This window comes from Sus scrofa, chromosome 4, assembly GCF_000003025.6.
Source record: "Sus scrofa isolate TJ Tabasco breed Duroc chromosome 4, Sscrofa11.1, whole genome shotgun sequence".
In the NCBI taxonomy this organism is placed as follows: Eukaryota; Metazoa; Chordata; class Mammalia; order Artiodactyla; family Suidae; genus Sus; species Sus scrofa.
The window spans coordinates 10684099-10701895 of NC_010446.5; the positions used below are offsets into that span (position 1 = coordinate 10684099).

Below are 17797 nucleotides of genomic sequence, written 5' to 3' on the forward strand. Positions count from 1 at the left end.
GTTGGAGCTGAAGACGTAGACGTCATTCGGAGAGTTCACAACATCTGTTTGTGTGGCAGGAAGCCCATCGCTGTGGGCCGAGGAGGATGGGAGGTGAATTCTTGGAGGTGGCAAGTGTGGACATGGCTCAAACTCCCTCCCTGCGGGCGGGGGACGGAGGTGGTTACAAGGCAGTTAAGTAACTCGAGGGGGTGATGAGGTTGGATGAGAGCTTGGTCTTCGTGTGCGTGTGATTACAAACTGATGGGAAGGAAGTTCCCGTTGTGGCGCAGCAGAAACGAATCCGACTAGGAACCATGAGATTGCGGGTTCGATCCCTGGCCTCGCTCAGTGGGCACTGCCAGGAGCTGTGTGTGGTGTAGTTTGCGGAGGCGGCTGGGATCTGGCGTTGCTGTGGCTGTGGTCTAGGCAGGCAGAAACAGCTCCGATTAGACCCCTAGCCTGGGAACCTCCATATGCCGCAAGTAGGGCCCTAAAAACAAACAAACAAACAAAACAAAACAAAACAAAACAAAACCCAAACTGATGGGAAATATCTGTAACGGGGGAGAGGTTGAAGGTACAGGTGAGAGGAGTTCCCGTCGTGGCACAGTGGTTGGTGAGTCTGACTGGGAACCATGAAGTTGCGGGTTGGATCCCTGACCTTGCTCAGTGGGTTGACGATCTGGCATTGCTGTGAGCTGTGGTGTGGGTTGCGGGCGGGGCTCGGATCCCGTGTTGCTGTGGCTCAGGCGTGGGCCAGCGGCTGCGAGGCCAGCCTGGGAGCCTCCTTATGCCGGGGGAGCGCCCAAGAAATGGCAAAAAGTCAAAAAGACAAAAAAAAAAAAAAAAAAAAAAAAGGACACTTCTCCAGGTGATTCTAATGCAGGGTTGAGAACCACGACACAAGACCCAAGCGCCCGGGAACTCCACTCCTGGTGCACGTGGGTCTTCAGTGGGGCAGCTCTTTGGCCGGCATTCGGGTGGCGGGGTGGGGCTCCTCGGTGGCTCTCAGCACCCCCGCACCCTGAATGTGGCCCCCCTGTACCTTGAGAAGGCCCAGCCCGAGGAAGGACAGCTGCCCTGCTCCCTCTGCTCCGCTGAGGCTCTGAAGCGTGGTGGCCTCCATAACCTCCACGGCCTCCGTCACCACGTACAGGCTCTCCCGCTTCTGGCTCAGCAGATCCCTGAGGAACAAGGGCCTCGGAGTCCTCAGTTTCCTGTGGGGGGGTGGGGATGGGGGGCGTGAGAGAAGAGGCAGACTGGTGGGGGGGTGTCTCCAGGGTCCCAGGAGGCAGCCTGGGGTCTGTGCGGGTGTAGGTGGCGGGAGGGGACAGCGGGCAGCTGGCCTGCTCGCAGGGACGGGAGTTCACGGTCAGGTCGGGGAGGCTGGGAAGGGAGGGACTAAGGGAACTCCGAGACATCCGTGTCCCACAAGGTTTGAAACAGCCAAACCAGGGGCCCTCCTCGGGCTTTCCGCCAGCCCGACTGGGCAAAAGGCCCATGTCCCTTGGCTCATGTGGTGTTTACAATTTTTGAGATAATATTCAAACTGGTGGGTATCACCCCAAAACAAGAGACGATTTCTAACGTCCCTTGAAACCCAGTGCCACGGAGCGCACATTCCCGCCTGGCAACCGTCAGGTGCAGCTGAGCGGCAGCTGCGGGCTTCAGGCAGGCATGTGTGTCCCCTAGTTTGCCGCAGTCCCCGCCGCTCCCTGTGGCCTCACGCCTGGCAGCGACCACACTTCTGTTTCTTTTCCTGGCCTTAAAAGCACACTTCTGTTTCTTTTCTTGGCCTTAAAAGTTGAGATCCCCGACCTCACACGGGCCCTTCCCACCGCCCGCTGTCTCTTCCCTCGGCCTCTGGGTTCCTGCTCATCCCTGCTCATCCCCCATCCCAGCCCACCCCGTGCAATGGCCTCACTGGAGGCCTCAAGCTGGCAGGAGCCTCGGGCTTTGCTCTCCTGCCCCCCATGCTCCCCTCCAGCCCGGGCTGGGGGGTGGGGGACTCCGCCTACAGAGAGCACAGCCCAGCCCGCCTGGTTGATGTGCCCTGGCAGCTCTTACCTCGTCTCCACCAGAGTCTCCCAGGTGCTGGGGGACACCCTGAGAGTCTGCACAGCCAGGGCAGAGCTGCGGGTCGCCACGCCGCCCCCGGTCACATTCCCCAGCAGCCCGCTGGTGCCCATGCTCATGGCCCCCATCATGGCTGCTGCCACCGTCTCCTGGATGTGGATGGGTTCACTCCGGCTCACCTCTGTGGGGACAGAGGTCCAGGCTGGAGTCAGGGAGGGAGGGAGGTGGGGATGAGCCTGGCTAAGCCTCAGCCTCGGGCTCCAGTTTGGCCTCCACCACTTAGTGGCTGGTGTGACCCTGTGCAAGAAGCCACTTAACGCTTGGTGCCTCAGTTTCCCCATCTGTAAAAGGGACAGAAGAAGGACAGGGTCTTCCCCCAAGGGTGGTTTTCAGCATTAACGGAGGAATTGCTGACGTGGCCCCTGGCACAGAGCAAGTGCTTTATCCATGCCAGCCACTGTGGCATCTAAAAGTATTATGACGATTACTCATCACACAGCGGGGACAGGAGGAAGAAAATGGCTCCTCCTTCCCCGACACGGAAGGCGCATGGTGCTTGGGGTGCCCACGGCGAGGCTCCAGGCCAGGCAGACCGGGGCGGGGGGTGTCCTCTGTGTGCCTGGGTGGCGGGTGTCAGCTTTCTCAGCCACGGGATCTGTCCCCTCTGCTCTGCCGCCTGCCAGCCCCGCCTGAAGATACCTGGGATGGGGGAGCCAGGCTCTAAGGCATCCATGAGGGAGAAGTCCGTGGCGATGAGGGGGTCCCAAGGGCAAAGGTGGTGCCTGTGCTTCTTCCTCACCAGGCAGAAGAGGCGCAGGTGCAGGGCACTGGCCAGGCTGTTCACAGGCACCAGTTCATCTTTCCTGCCCAGCTCTCTGACCAAGCTCTTGGTGTCCCTCGAGAACAGGGATGACATGTTCCTGGAGGGGTGAGAAGGGCGGGTGTCATCCGGGGCTGTGGATGGGGGGCCTCGGTGAAGGCTGCCAGCTGGCTGAGCTTCTAACACTGAGGATGGGGGCCCTGGACAGACTGGGTTCTAAGGTCAGGACATAGGCGGGAATCACAGGTGGTCGAAACCCCTAGAACTACTCCTCCAATCACTCCCCACCTGCCTGCCTGGGACCCCAAGAAACGCCAGGACCAAGGACCCCTGGGTTTTAGATCAGCTGTTTCCTTGGGGGCATTACTCTGCGCCTTGGTTTCCTCATTTTCCAAGTGGAAGTTCGTACACATTTACATAAAATATTTATAGATTGCTATTACCTATAATAATACCTCCTCTGTGGGATTTGACCAGGACTAATGTGTTGTTTGTAAAGCACTTGGACCAGAGCTGGCTTATGCCCATAGGCTGTGACCCTTTGTGGTCTGGCCCCTCCTCCTTTTCCCAGTTGAGCCCCAGACACCCTCTTAAGAGGGGGGGAAGGAAAGGGGATGGAGCGGGCCGGGAGCAGGGATTTCTCTCCTCTCCCTCCGCCTGAGGCACAGAATTGGCTTTTTTCGCAGAGGCATCCAAGAGGGAACTCGAACTCCCCTCCCCCTCGCTCCCTCCCCCGGGGTTCCGCTCAGGCAGAGTTTTTTGTTCTTACTCCTTGATGTACCTGGACTTGGCAGTGGGCACCCTACTGCAGAGGGGGCCGGAGAGCCATAGAGGGTGTGTGAGCAGGGCAGCGACAGGGCACACCCGTGCGTGTTTCAGCAGCGGCGCCCAGGCGGCCGCGAGCACTGTCCAGTGTGGAAGGGGGAGCCGGGAGGAGCTGATACCTTTATCCGGGGGTGCGAAGGGCCTGTCTGGGGGCCGGGGGTAGGGAAGGAGGGAAGTGAGGGGCCCACTTCTCCACCAGGCATGGTGCCTAGGGTCCACAAAAAAGTTTTAATTTATTTAAAATCAGAAGAAGCTTTTCTCTCTAAGAAAACGTCATAGTACATAACTTGAGTATAGCTGTCTGTTTACCAACACGCTGAAGGCCAGAGAGAAACTTGCAGATGGTTGGGAGTGGGACAATACGGTCCTAAACGGTAACTTTGAACATTGTTGGAGGAAGGGGCCGGGAAAGGGGACCACGCGTTGGGGAAACGCGAGGCAAAGGAGTGGCCCCCGACGGCTCTGCGTTGGACCTGCAGGGGGCGCCAGAAGCACGAGGGCGACGAGGCCCTCGAGGCGGGTGGTGAGGAATTCGGGTTGGGACCGTTGAGAGGACACGCGCGGGGGGGGGGGGGGCACAGCTTGAGGTTCGGGCTGCCGCAAGCGGGGACTCAGCCCCATGGCGCGCGAGGGAGACAGAGACGCGCTCTCCAAGGAAAGGGATCAGGAGCAGGGAAGCGCGGGGAGAGGGCGAGGGACCCGGGGCCAGACCGCCTCCGAGGGGCCGCGGGGGGCGCCCTCGCCCTCAACCCCAGCCATCGCTCCATCAATCACCCCAGTCCCTGGCCTCCCCAGTCTCTACCTGAGACTCCGGGCCGGCTGTCCCCCGGGCCGTGGTGGGATGCAAGGCCTGGCTCCCAGGCTGTGCCCCACGGAGGGACTCTCTTGGACCCTGCTTAGGGCCACAGGGTTGCCAGTCCTGTCCCTGCCCAAGGGTCGTGGCCCCTGGAGGGCGGGGTCTCTCACCCCTACCTCTGACCCTGACCCTGACTCGTGGTGGTTCTCCAGCTTTCACCAAGGGCCTTTAGACGTAGGCTAATATTTATGCTTTGTTTTCCTGTAGTTTAAAGAATCACATTGCCCCGAAAGGGTTTTTTTTACACCTCAGATAACCCCCCCCCCAGACACCACTTTGAACTCTCTTTGTTGCTTGTTTTTGTAACTAGCTGTTATCTTTCATTTTTAAAAGGCTGCAATGAGGTGTAATTCACACCCCATTCAATTCCTCCATTGAGAGTATCCAATTCAACTGCTTTCAGGGTAGAGACAGAATTGTAGAGCCCTCGCATCAATCTTAGAGGACTATTGATGACCCCCTAAAACCACTCCCCCCAACTGGTGTACTTTTCGGATTTGCCTGTTGTAGTTATTTCATCTAAGTGGACCGATACAATATGCGGTCTCTTAAATAATAAGCTTACTCGGCTGTAGGCATTACGGGTGAGCTTACACCGGGGGAGGTGAGAATTTCCAGCCCCTCTTCCTCTACATCCATCACACACGAGCCCCATTCCTCATCTCTCAGTCGCGCAGCATCACAATTCTCTTTGTTCTTGCCTACGATTGTGACCATGTAAACTCTTTAAGCTGTTCATAAACTGTAATTCTTTTTCCTTTCCTGTAGAATTTTGGTAGGGAAACTGAGCAGGGCCCTGTGGGCCTCCTGGGCACACAAGCATTTCTGTGCCCCCATGTCTTATTTTTGGAGAAGGGGCTTCAGCCTCCCTGACCTTCCCCGAGTTCCGAAAAGTTGTTAATTTGAGGGGGGGGATGTGGAGATGGGGAAGAGTCTTCTGGAGTCAATAGTGCAGCCTTGGGGGCAGGGTCCCGGCTCCTCCTCAGGGAACACCAATGGCAACTGAGTTCTGCAGCATTAACCCCCCAACAAAGGGATGTTAATGGAGCAGCCTTCCTTCCGGAAGGATCACTGGCTTTGAAAAACAGGGAAAGCCTGCATCTACCCCATCCTTCTCTGAGGCCCGATTTGTCACTCCCAAACTCCAAAACCAGCTCCCAATCTCTCCCCAAAGCGGGCCCCGTCTTTAAGGCCGTAGACTGCTGTGGCCCCCTTTGCCCCGCAAACAATAAGGCATCTTTCTCTCCTTCACCCAAAACTCCACCTCCGCACTGTTCTCTTTGGCAGTGACGGACAGAGGCCAACTTTGGGCAGCGATGGTTGCTCATTGTCCCTTTTTCGTTTCCTGTTCTGTTTTTTATGTATTTATGTCCCAATCCAAACGCTGCCAAATGCTTACGTCTCCTCCTCTCATGCCCAGATTCAGGGTATAATCTCTCTGGAGCCTTCCTTTCCGTTCAGAGGGCGCCGCCCTGCTCTGGTTCTCAGTGTCGTCCAGGGAGCCCCTTCTCTCTTCCACAGTAAACCTCCTTTCCCGGGGGCCAATGTCTGCCTTGTGTTTCCCTCTCTCACTTTGGTGTATCAAGTCCTTTACATCTTCTGAAGAGGGGAACACAGGCGGTAATTTATTTTATTTATTTTTTGCCCCCCCCTTTTAAGGACCCCTCCCAAGGCATGTGGAGGTTCCCAGGCTAAGGGTCAAATCAGAGCTGTAGCTGCCGGCCTACACCACAGCCACAACAACGCAGGATCCGAGCCCCACCTGCAACCTACGTCACTACAGCTCTTGGCAACAGCAGATCCTTAACCCACTGAGTGAGGCCAGGGCTCAAACCTGGATCCTCATGGATGCTAGTCAGTTTTGTTTCCCCGACGAGCCACGATGGGAACTCCCTTGGGGAGTAATTTAAAAAAAAAAAAAAAAAAAGTAAAAAAACTTTGTTTGAAAATGCCCTTCTATCTTCAAAGACAATACAGACTTTTAGATTGGAAATAATTTTTCATCAAAGTTTAGGAAGATATGCTCCATTGCTTTTCGTTTGCTGCGTGGTTATATTTTAAAGTCATTCTCATATCTGATCTTTTGTAAATAACCTTTGTTTTCCCCCCTGGATTTTCTCTTTGTCCCACATGTTCTGAGGTTTGTTTGTTTGTTTTTTGTCTGTGCCAGTGGCATGTGGGCCAGGGAGCGACAATTTGGATCCTTAACCTGCTGAGCCACCAGAGAACTCCCCCAAAATGTGTTTTGGTAGGGGCCCATTTTCATGTATTTGTCTTAGGCGCTCAATGGGCTCTTTAAATCTGGAAATTCGTATTCTAGTTATGGTGTATTTGTGTGTGTGTGTGATATGTATTCTCTTTTTTTGGGGGGTGAGGGGGACTTATTTTATCCAAAGGTTAGGTTTCCTAAACTGCTCTTTTAGATTTCTTTAAGAAAAACTTTATATTTTTAATTCAAAAAGTTTTATTATATTTATAGTTGTACAACCATCATCGCAACCTAAGTTTTCAGCATTTCCATCCCAAGCCCCCAGCCCATCTCTCCCCCTCACCAACCTGTCTCTTTTGGTAACCATAAGTTTTTCAAACTCTGTGAGTCAGTTTCTGTCCTGCAAATAAATTCATTGCATCCTTTTTTTAGATTCCACATGTAAGTGATAGCATATGATGTTTGTGTCTCAGTGTCTAACTTCACTTAGCACGATAATTTCTAGGTCCCTCCATGTTGCTGCAAATGCCATTATTTCATTCCTTTTTATGGCTGAGTAATATTCCATCGTGTATTATGTACCTCATCTTCTTTATCCACTTCTCCATCTAGATTTCTTTTCTTCCTTATAGTTTATCTGGCGGCTTTTTGCTCTACTTTTTGGGAAATTTCCTCAGTTTTTTAGCCTCTAATACTTTTACTGAATTTTCATTTCTACTATAATAGTTTTAATCTCTTTCTTTCTTTTTTTTGGCAGGGCCTATGGCATACAAAAATTCCCTGGGGTGTACAGGTGTTTCAGAGGTAGAGATCTTGCCTGGAACTCGGGAGGCCTGGGTTCGATTCCCTGTCGGTGAGGCAGCACTGTCTCCTTGAAGGTCCCGTTGTGGCTTAGTGGTAAAGGACCTGACTCACATCCCTGAGGATGTGGATTCCATTCCTGGCCTCACTCAGTGGATTAAGGCGTTGCTGTGAGCTGTGGTGTAGGTGACAAAACACGGCTTGGATATGGTGTTGCTGTGGCTGTGGTGTAGGCTGGCAGTTGTGGCTATGATTCCACCCCTAGCCTGGGAACTTCCATATGCTGCAAGTTTGCGCCCCCCCCAAAAAATCCTCTTAGTATTGCAATATTTTACTCTCATTTTTTTTCTGAGGATGTTAATTTTTTAATTTATTTAATTTTTTTTGCTTCTTTTTTGGGGGGGGTTGCCATACCTGCGGCATATGGAGGTTCCCAGGCTAGGTGTCTAATCAGGGCTACAGCTGCCAGCCAGCACCAGAGCCACAGCAACGCCAAATCCAAGCCGCGTCTGCGACCTACACCACAGCTCATGGCAACGCCCGGATCCTTAACCCACTGAGTGAGGCTGGGGATGGAACCCGCAACTTCAGGGTTCCTAGTCAGACTCGTTTCTACTGCGCCACGACATTTACTCCAATTTTTTTTTTTTAATACAGCATATATACTTCCTTCCTTCTGCATGGCCCTCCCAGTTGCTTTTTGTTTGGTCTTATCTCTTTCTCAGATGTCGAATGGTGCTTGTCCGCACCCGTTTTGGAGCGGGGCATCAAAAATCAGATGGAAGCCCTAAGCAGGGGGGTGGTGGTTATTAACAACGAGCTTCACTAGAGGGCGGTAGTGCTCAACTTGGTTGCCAATTAGAATCAGCTGGGGAGCGTCTGAACCCCCTCCCCCTCACTGCAAAACAATCAAATCAGAGTTGTCGCGGTGGGGCTCTGGCAGCAGCATTTTTAAAAGCAGACCCTTGATTTCCGTGTACCTCAAAGCCGAGAACCTGTGCCGTGCGTTTCCTTAGGGAAACTGAGGCCCTTATCAGGAGGTTTTTCTCTTAGGCTTAGTTCTCCCCAGGAAGAATCTTCTAGTCTCCTGCCTGCTACGGAAGCGCTGGGAGAAGGGAGTCAATTTGGAAAGACCACGGTTACAACTCCCAGCTCGGAGAGAAGGTGGGGAAACAGGTGCGGGCTGTCATGGGAGGGGGAGGTGACGCGGAACTTTCTATGAGAAGGGCTCTCTCAGGGCCCTTCTGCGCCCCACCAGGGACCGAGGAGACTTCTGGAGGGTATCCTTTTGTCGTTTTGTGGGACGGAATGAGACAAGGGAGGACTGTTAAGCGCCCAGAGTTAATTATCACCCGCTAAACAAATCTAAAAACCCCAAGGGCCTATCAACAGGGGAGAAAACAAAAAATATGAGTCACACAAGATCTTTGTGGGCTCTTAACCCAAGGGCATCGTTAAAAAAAAAACCCTGTCCCCTCATCTGCTTGGTTGAGACCTTGGAAAGGAGGGGAGATGGGATGGGGGAGGGGAGGGGAAGACTGACCGTGGCCTCTGGGAAGAGGGGCGCAGCACTGAACACCAGGCCGCGTCTGGGGGGGAGCACAGGGCTGGCAATGCCAATAACCACCCCTGTGGCTGGGTTTTCCCGAGGGAGGGCCTTGCCCTGGCCTGACTCTCCTCTTGTCCCCCAGGCAGCCAGGTGACCTCACTCCTGGAAGCTGGGACTCCTGAGCCCCTCCCCCAGCACAGACTGACCTCTCTGAAGACTGGGTGTTAAGCAAATCCACACCAATGGGTTGGAGACCAGGAGTTCCCATCATGGCACAGTGGAAACGAATCTGACTAGCGTCCAAGAGGACCCAAGTTTGATCCTTGGCCTCGATTAGTGGGTTAATTATTAAGGACGTGCAAATCAAACCTACAATGAGGTACTACCTCACACTTGTCAGAATGGTCATCATTAATAAGTCTACCAATGGAGGAGTTCCTGTCATGGCCCAGTGGAAACGAATCTGACTAGGAACCATGAGGTTTCAGGTTCCGTCCCTGGTCCTGCTCAGTGGGTTAAGGATCTGGCATGGCTGTGGCTAGCAGCTGTGGCTTCCCTAGCCTGGGAACGTCTATACGCTGCTGGTGTGGCCCAAAAAAGCAAAAAAATAAGTCTGCAAATAACAAATGCTAGCGAGAGTGTGGAGAAAAGGGAACCCCCCTACACTGTTGGTGGGAATGTAAATTGGTACAACCACTATGGAAAACAGTATAGAGGTTCCTCAGAAAACTAAATATAGAGCTACCATATGATCCAGCAATCCCACTCCTGGGCATATATCCCTATAAAACTATAATTCATAAAGATACATGCACCTCTATATTCATAGCAGCACTATTCTCAATAGCCAAGACATGGAAATAACCTAAATGTCCATTGACAGATGAATGGATTAAGAAGATACAGTGGAATACTATTCAGCCATAAAAAAGAATGAAACAATGCCACTTTGCAGCAACACGGTTGCCACTAGAGATTCTCCTACTAAGTGAAGTGAGTCAGAAAGGGAAAGACAAATACCATATGATATCACTTAAATGTGGAATCTAAGATATGGCACAAATGAACCCATCTAAAAAACGGAAACAGACTCACAGACATAGAGAACAGACTTGTGGATGCCAAGGGAGGGAGTGGGCTGGAGTGGGAGTTTGGGGTTAGGAGATGCAAACTATTCCATTTAGAATGGATAAGCAATAAAGTCCTACTGTATAGCAGAGGGAACTATATCCAATCTCTTGGGAATAGACCATGATAATATAAGCCAGGGAATGTATATATAAATGGCTCACTTTCCTGTACAGCAGACAGTGACACAACCATTGTAAATCAATTATACCTAAAAAAAAAAGTTAAAAATATATATCCCTTAGCCTTACATGCTTAAATGTTATTATCAGGCATTCTCCTTTATTAATGGAAACTTCAGTAAGAACTAGTACTTTTCTTTGGGGTCAAATTGGGAAAAGAAAACACAACAACACTCCCAAGCAAAAACACTTGTACTCATTTCCCAAACCAATCCTGAGCATTTCCGTCTCTGGCCATAGGATCTTTTTATTCATCCCAGTTTCCCAGGTAGAACTTACCAGACTCTGTTACTTGGTCTTGTCGTGAAAAGATTCCACGTGAGTCAGTTCCCGTCCAATCTTCAGACTCTTGCTGTCCAGCAGAGTTTCTCCGACAGACTGCAGAGAACAGATAAATTGGACTCTGATCCCTGTTTCTCTCCGCTGCTAGGTGCCTGACTCAGTTTCCAACCTGGAATCCAAGAGAAGCAAGCGTGTGATGGGCTCTCCTCCTTCCTGGAGACCCGGGTGGGAGCTGAGTCCTGGATTGTGGAACCTCAGGCTCTTAAGTCGTTCTCGGCCAGAAGTCGATGGAGGAGATTCAGGCAACGTTCACTTATATATTTGCGGGGCTGACTCTGAGCAAGGTAGATCTCTTGAAGCAATGTTTTCCCAACACAAAAAGAACTGGCTGAACAGGTCTTTGATTCTTGGATTTCCAGTCACCAAGATTACCTTACCTCGCCCACATTTTATCCTTTTTTTTTTAAAGGGCTGAACCCTCGGCATGCAGAAGTTCCCAGGTAAGGGGTCAAATAGGAGCTAAGGCCACCGGACTACGCCACAGCCACAGCAACGCCAGATCTGAGCTCGTTTGTGACCAACACCATAGTTCAAGGCAATGCCAGATTCTTAACCCACTGAGAAAGGCCAGGGATCGAGCTTGCATCCTGACATTTCAGAGTCAGATTTGAGTCCACTGAGCCACAATGGGAACGCCTAAATGTTTGTTTGTTTGTTAGTTTATTAAGGGCCTCGTTTTGTCTTAAATGTGCTGAATGTCAAATGAAACCCTGCATCAGCAAGAACTGTAGACATAAATCTCAGGAAAGACAGATACCGTAGGAAGCAGTGCCCTGGGGAGGGCCTCTGACCCTGACGCAGAGAGGTGTGCGACAGGGGCCTACACCACAGCCTCAGCACCTCGGGATCCGAGCCACATCTGTGTCCTTTTTTTAGATTCCACATGTAGTGATGGCATTTGATGTTGGTGTCTCATTGACTGAAGGACTTCACCTAGCATTTAGGTCCATCCATGTCTGCAGGTGGGTTTTTGTTTGTTTGTTTGTTTGTTTCCTTTTCTAGGGCCGCTGCCTTGGCACATGGAGGTTCCCAGGCTAGGGGTCCTATTGGAGCTGTAGCCACCGGCCTATGCCAGAGCCACAGCAACACAGGGATCCGAGCCTCATCTGTGACCCACCCCACAGCTCACGGCAACGCCGGATCCTCAACCCACTTAGCGAGGCCAGGGATCGAACCCGCAACCTCATGGTTCCTAGTCGGATTCGTTAGCCACTGAGCCACGACGGGAACTCCCTGACCGATCTTAAAACACGACAGTCAGAACAGCTCTGCACTCCCACGTGGCCACAACATCAGTTGGATAACCAAAGCCGTGGGCCTGAGTTTGGCACTTTCGAATACAGCGTCTCACTAGACCCTAGGAACTTTCTCAAACGGAATGGCGCATGGTCAGAGGTACCCTGTGCCCAGGCCTGCCGGGCACGTGGGCGTCGACCCTCTCTTGGCAAAGACGGTCCACCCGTCAAGTCCTCCTTGGTTCCCTCTCCCCTCCACCAAAGAAAATGACCTCAAGACCTTCTAGAAATAAAAGCCCCTTAACCCAACCCTCGCCCCCCACTCCGCCCCGATCTTGATTCGGCAGACGAGCCACCCCCTTATTTCTCCAGATCGGGTGCTGCCTCCCCCTGGTCTCCCAATCCCAGTCCCGACCCCGCGCGTTCTCCTCCGGGCGTCCACCCTCCCTCCCCTCCTTGTACTCGATAGGTTTCCTTTCCGGGAGGTGGCCGGACCCGAGGGGCCGCCGAGAGTTCGTGGGCCGTTTCCCGTTTCTGAGATGGGTCAAAGAGAAGGAAAATTGGGGGCATTTTCAGAAACTCCGACAAAATATAGAAAGGAGTTTCTCAGACTCACCCGAGCCTGTAACCTCACTTGGAATGACATCGATTATATTCTATTAAAAGTTATTTTCTCTCTATTCCTCAATGAATTTATTACACTTATAGTTGTGCCATGATCCTCACAATCCGGTTTTGCAGGGTTTTCATCCCACACCCCCAGTGCATCCCCCAAACCGTCTCCTGTGGAAACCAGAGGTTTTTCAAAGTCTGTGAGTCAGTACCTGTTCTGCAAAGAAGTTCATTGTGTCCCTTTTCCAGATGCCACATGCCAGTGAAAGCATTGGATGTTGGTGTCTCATTGTCTGCCTGACTTCGCTTAGCATGATGATGTCTAGGTCCATCGTTGTTGCTAAAAATGCCGGTATTGTGTACCTCTTAACACCTGCGTCCTATTCCACTGTGTATAGATGTACCACATCTTCTTGATCCACTCCTCTGTCGATGGACCTTTAGGCTCTTTCCATGTCTTGGCTCTTGCAGATGGTGCTGCAGTGAACCTTGGAGCACATGTGTCTTTGTGAGTCGTGGTTTTCTCTGGATGGATGCTCAGGAGTGGTGAATTAGACTTTCTGATGAGGACCCTGGGACCCGCATGTTATCTTTCCCCTCAGCTTTATCGAGCTATTAATGACCTATAGTGTGGAAGTTTAAGGTGTCCAGTGTGTTGATTCGATGCATGTATGTATTGGAGAAAGGTGACCACAGTTGGGTCAGTTCACACGCCCATCCCCTCACGCAATTACCCTCTTGGTGATAGCACTCGAGATCTACACTCTGAACAACTTGGAGTGTGTGATGCAGTAGTGCCGATGCCAGCTGACATTAGATTCCCAGAACGTATTCATCCTATAACTAGAAGCCTGTGCCCTCTGGCCGGCATCTCCCCGTTTCCTCCATACCCCCAGCCCTGGGCCACCACCGTCTACTCTGTTTGTGAGTTTGCTGTATTGATCTTGCACGTACAAGCGAGTGGAGATGCCCTGTCTGCATCTGGCCTGTCTCACGTAGCATAGCGCCCTTGAGCTCCGTCTGGCGCTGTGCAAAAGCGACCTGGAACGTGCGTGATCCATGAGCCCCTTGGGCTGGGGCTCGGCAGACGCTCCCGTGCAAGCTAATGTTAACATTATGCACTGTGCCTTCATAAGGAGCGGACGTCGGGGCCCCCCCTTCCCCGCCCCCGCCTGTAGGTTTGCCTTCGTGATGCCCTTGGTGTCTTACTCTCTGGGAAGCGCCTCCCTCGCCCGTCCGTTCCCAACCCTGCCCCCTTCCTGGGCGATTTCCAAATTCCAGTAAGAAATGTGCGGAGGTCTGCGTCTTAGCATCCAAGGTCAAGTGCTCGTCGGGTGCCGGGGTCCAGCCCCAGCACCCAGGAGACGACGAACAGGAGGAGGGACTACAAACAGGCGCGGAAATAATTGGAGCTAACTCCCTCAGCAAGCGCTGCAGATGACCCGTTTATTGAATGGAGAGCATCAGCTTTTATACGTTTTACTCTTACGCATGATTATACAAACAACAATATATGTTAATTTGTTATTCCAAACTCTTCTTTTAGATTTAGATTTTAAATAAAGATGACGTACAAACTGTACTTTTATTCTTAGACAATAAGTAAATGGCAAGCAGAGTAATAGGTATCTGATTTTTACTTTAACAATGATTTGGTATAAGGTGATAAATATTCTTGCCTATGCTACCTATTGTGCTCCTCTAGCAGGCATGAATAGCCATTGGTGGGGAGTGGGGTATTCACACGTGGCTTGCTTTCGAGGTCAGGCTGACCTCAAACCATTAGCAGGTTGTGCGAACATAAACTGTCTTAAATAAACCTTATCTATTATAAAGATCTTTGTTAATTATAAAATCTATATATCAAAAGAATCTTGCCAATGATAATAATAATTTCCACCTGCTGGGTCCCAACAGGTAGTGTTTATAATAGAAAAAATATGTCTTGTCTTAGAGTATCCACAATTGTTGGGCCATGGGCAACACCCAAACCACCCCCTCATCTGTCTCCATGGGGAGGGACCAGAGTTGAACAACGATATCCAGGCCTACGTGGCAGTTCTGCATAATATTTACTATTACTCCTCTGAAGAGAAACCTCCCATTCTTAGGAAAGTTCTTTATGCATGGTTCAATTGTTTTCAACCTATTTGACAAGGGCTAGGTTTATAAGTAGGTAACGGCCCATACTTGGGTGGAAGCTCAGAAATTTGAGAAAGTTCCCATATTATGAGCCAAGAATGACTGACAACACACATAAGCGTCAGACAGAAAAGAGGCGCAAGAATAGAAGAGGAAATCATATTTCAAAAATTTTCACTAAACAGGATCAGCTGGGGGATTCGTCGAAACTGCTTTGCAGCTTCAGTTTCTTCAGCCTCTGCTGTAGCTTTGCTTACTGTTAGGCCGCACGCAGGATTATTCTACTTAGCCACTTTGTGGCTCCCAGCAGTCGGGGGGCAGGAGCCCAGGAAGGAGGTGGAGTGGAGACGGTCCCGTAAATGGAGACACACGGGGTCGTGATGTCATAACTTCCAGGGAGAAGAGAGTTTGTGGGAGGGAACAGTCAAGCAGGTGTTCGTTGGTGACGTTTGGGGTGACATATGGGGGCTGAATTCCTAGGAGGACAGACTGCTTGAGGTGGGGGCTGAGGGGTGGTGCCAGGGATGGAGTGTGGACACAGGGTGCAGAAGAGTTAAGGAAGCGTCTGTGGGGGGGGAATGGGTGGAGGAGGGGGACGGGGTGGGGGGCGGGGGGCACCTGGGTGAGGGGTCTATGGCAGAGACCTGATGTTGCTGTCAGGTCGCGGGGAAGGGTTCAGGAGGCCTGGAGAGGATGAGGATATTTATCTTCAGCTCTGGGGAGAAGGTCTTACTGCCCTTATGACGGATGGGAAGGCTGTGTAAGGACAAATGCAAGTGAAAAATAAGAGACTTATTCCTCCCCGTTGAAACTAAGGGAAGAGATGTCCCTGCCTTCCTTTTCCTTAGAACCTTTATTTTCGAGAACTTGGGTAAAAGCGTGAACACTCTCCTCTCCTTGAAATGTGTATACGTCCTTTTGGAAACTCCGCTTTGGGGTTCCCGCTGTGGTGCAGTGGGTGAAGGATCCAGCTGCAGGGGTTCTCGTTGTGGCGCAGCGGGGGCGAATCCGACGAGCAACCATGAGGTGGCGGGTCTGATCCCTGGCCTTGCTCAGTGGGTTAAGGATCCGGTGTTTCCGTGAGCTGTGGTGTAGGTCACAGTCGCGGCTCAGATCTGGCACTGCTGTGGCTGCGGTCTACACCGGGAGCTCTAGCTCCGATTGGACCCCTAGCCTGGGAACCTCCAGGTGCTGCAGGTGTGGCCCTAAAAAGACAAGGGGAAAAAAAAAAAAAGGGAATTCAAGTGGAGCGGCTCAGGTCGCTGTGGAGGCACAGGTTTGATCTCCAACCCAACACCGTGGGTGAAGTGATCCACTGTTAGCGCAGCGGCAGCTGGGATTCAATCCCTGGCCCGGGATCGTCCATGTGCCACAGGCGCATCCCTCAAAGGACAAGGAACAGACAGAAACCCTTGGGCTCAGGGCCCAGGGGCGTGTGTCTCAAGGACCTGAGACCCATTCTTTGAAAATGTCAGCACCGGGAGAATTAGCACCCCTCCCAGTTTCTGTGGAAGGGCAGGTGCCTAAAGTCAGCACACACCTTCTTCCAAGGTACAAATCTGCCTCCTCTTGTGAACGAGCGAAGTTTTGTTTTTCTTCTGGGTAAAGCCAATTAGCTGTCAAGTGGTCACCGCAGTTACCAGGTGAAGTCAGGATAAAGTATGTGGGATCCGTGGTGCCAGGGAGTGTTCTCATGGGAGGACTAGGTATCATTTATCTTGAGAATGTGGGGAGTCCCATTGTGGTGCTGCGGAAATGAATCCGACTAGTAAGCCTGAGGCAGTGGTTTTGATCCCTGGTCTTGCTTGGTGGGTTTAAGGAGCAGTGTTGCCATGAACCATGGTGTAGGTCGCGGATGCAGCTCGGATCTGGCGTTGCTGTGGCTTCATTTCGACCCCTAGGCTGAGACTCTCCAGTCACCATATGGGTGTCGGTAAAAAGCAACAAAGAAAAGAAAAGAAAAGATGTTGTGTGTGATGGGTTGTAACTGCGGGGTTATGTATGAAAGGGGGCGATTTCTTTCTGTCTTTGCCGTCTTTGTGGATTGATTTCTTGTGACACATGCGCCACATTCCGGTTTAAGGCTTATCGAATGATAGCATCATTTCTCCGCTGCCTCCATGGGCAGAATTTTCTGGTTTGGGGGATTTTAACTACGTTTCCCCAACAGCTGAAATTCACTGAGGGAGTCCGTGTTTTTCCGGATTCAAGGCGGGTGCTATGGCAACTGATGGCTCTCTTCTGCACCTGATTTTCCTTTTTGCTTTGCGATTAGGATTCAGTTAATTCACACATGTTCAATGCCAGATCCTTAACCCACAGAGCGAGGCCAGGGTTCGAAGTCGCGTCCTCACGGTTCCTAGTTGGATTCGTTTCCGCTGAGCCACGATGGGAATGCCAAATGTTTGTTTGTTTGTTTGTTTATTAAGGGCCTCATTTTGTCTTAAATGTGCTGAATGTCAAATGAAACCCTGCATCAGCAAGAACTGTAGACATAAACCTCAGGAAAGACAGATACCGTAGGAAGCAGTGCCCTGGGGAGGGCCTCTGACCCTGACGCAGAGAGGTGTGCGACAGGAGTGCACATTCCATTTTTTTATTGTGTATGTTTGACTTTGGGGCCGTACCGGTGGCACATGGAGGCTCCCAGGCCAGGGGTTGAAGCAGAGCTGTAGCCACCGGCCTACGCCACAGCCTCAGCCATGCAGGATCCAAGGCGCCTCCGCGACCTACACCACCGCTCACTGCAACACCGAATCCTTAACCCACTGAGCAAGGCCAGGGATGGAGCCTGCATCCTCAGGGATCCTGGTCAGGTTCCTTTCTGCTGAGCCATGATGGGCACTCCAGGAGTGAACCTTCTAAGCTAGCCTGCCTGTCAGGTACTCTGCATGGATCGTGTGATGCAGCCTTGCAATAATCTTCATTGTTCATTAAACAGTTGTTTTCCTTTGTGGGCACACCTGTGGCGGCCTATGGACGTTCCCAGGCTCGGGGCTGAATCAGAGCTGCAGCTGCAGGCCTACACCACAGCCTCA

General features: G+C 51.6%; 1 protein-coding gene across 1 annotated transcript; it reads right to left on the reverse strand.

The window, feature by feature from the left end:
• On the reverse strand, positions 871–11149 carry LOC110260219 (gasdermin-D-like). The gene is made up of 4 exons (XM_021088924.1): positions 10708–11149; positions 2758–2978; positions 2050–2239; positions 871–1199 (listed from the first exon to the last, which is right to left on the reverse strand). Exons 2-4 carry the CDS (start codon positions 2972–2974, stop codon positions 932–934), a joined length of 675 nt encoding a protein of 224 aa, XP_020944583.1. The 5' UTR covers positions 2975–2978; positions 10708–11149; the 3' UTR covers positions 871–931.

Bases quoted from the DNA above. Each gene is read 5' to 3' on its own strand.
- LOC110260219 (XM_021088924.1), bottom strand. From the start codon at position 2,974: ATGTCATCCCTGTTCTCGAGGGACACCAAGAGCTTGGTCAGAGAGCTG. The intron at 2,240-2,757 runs GTATCTTCAGGC...CTGTCCCCACAG, and splicing joins GCCTGGCTCCCCCATCCCAG to AGGTGAGCCGGAGTGAACCC. The intron at 1,200-2,049 runs GTAAGAGCTGCC...ACCCCCCCACAG, and splicing joins GAGACTCTGGTGGAGACGAG to GAAACTGAGGACTCCGAGGC.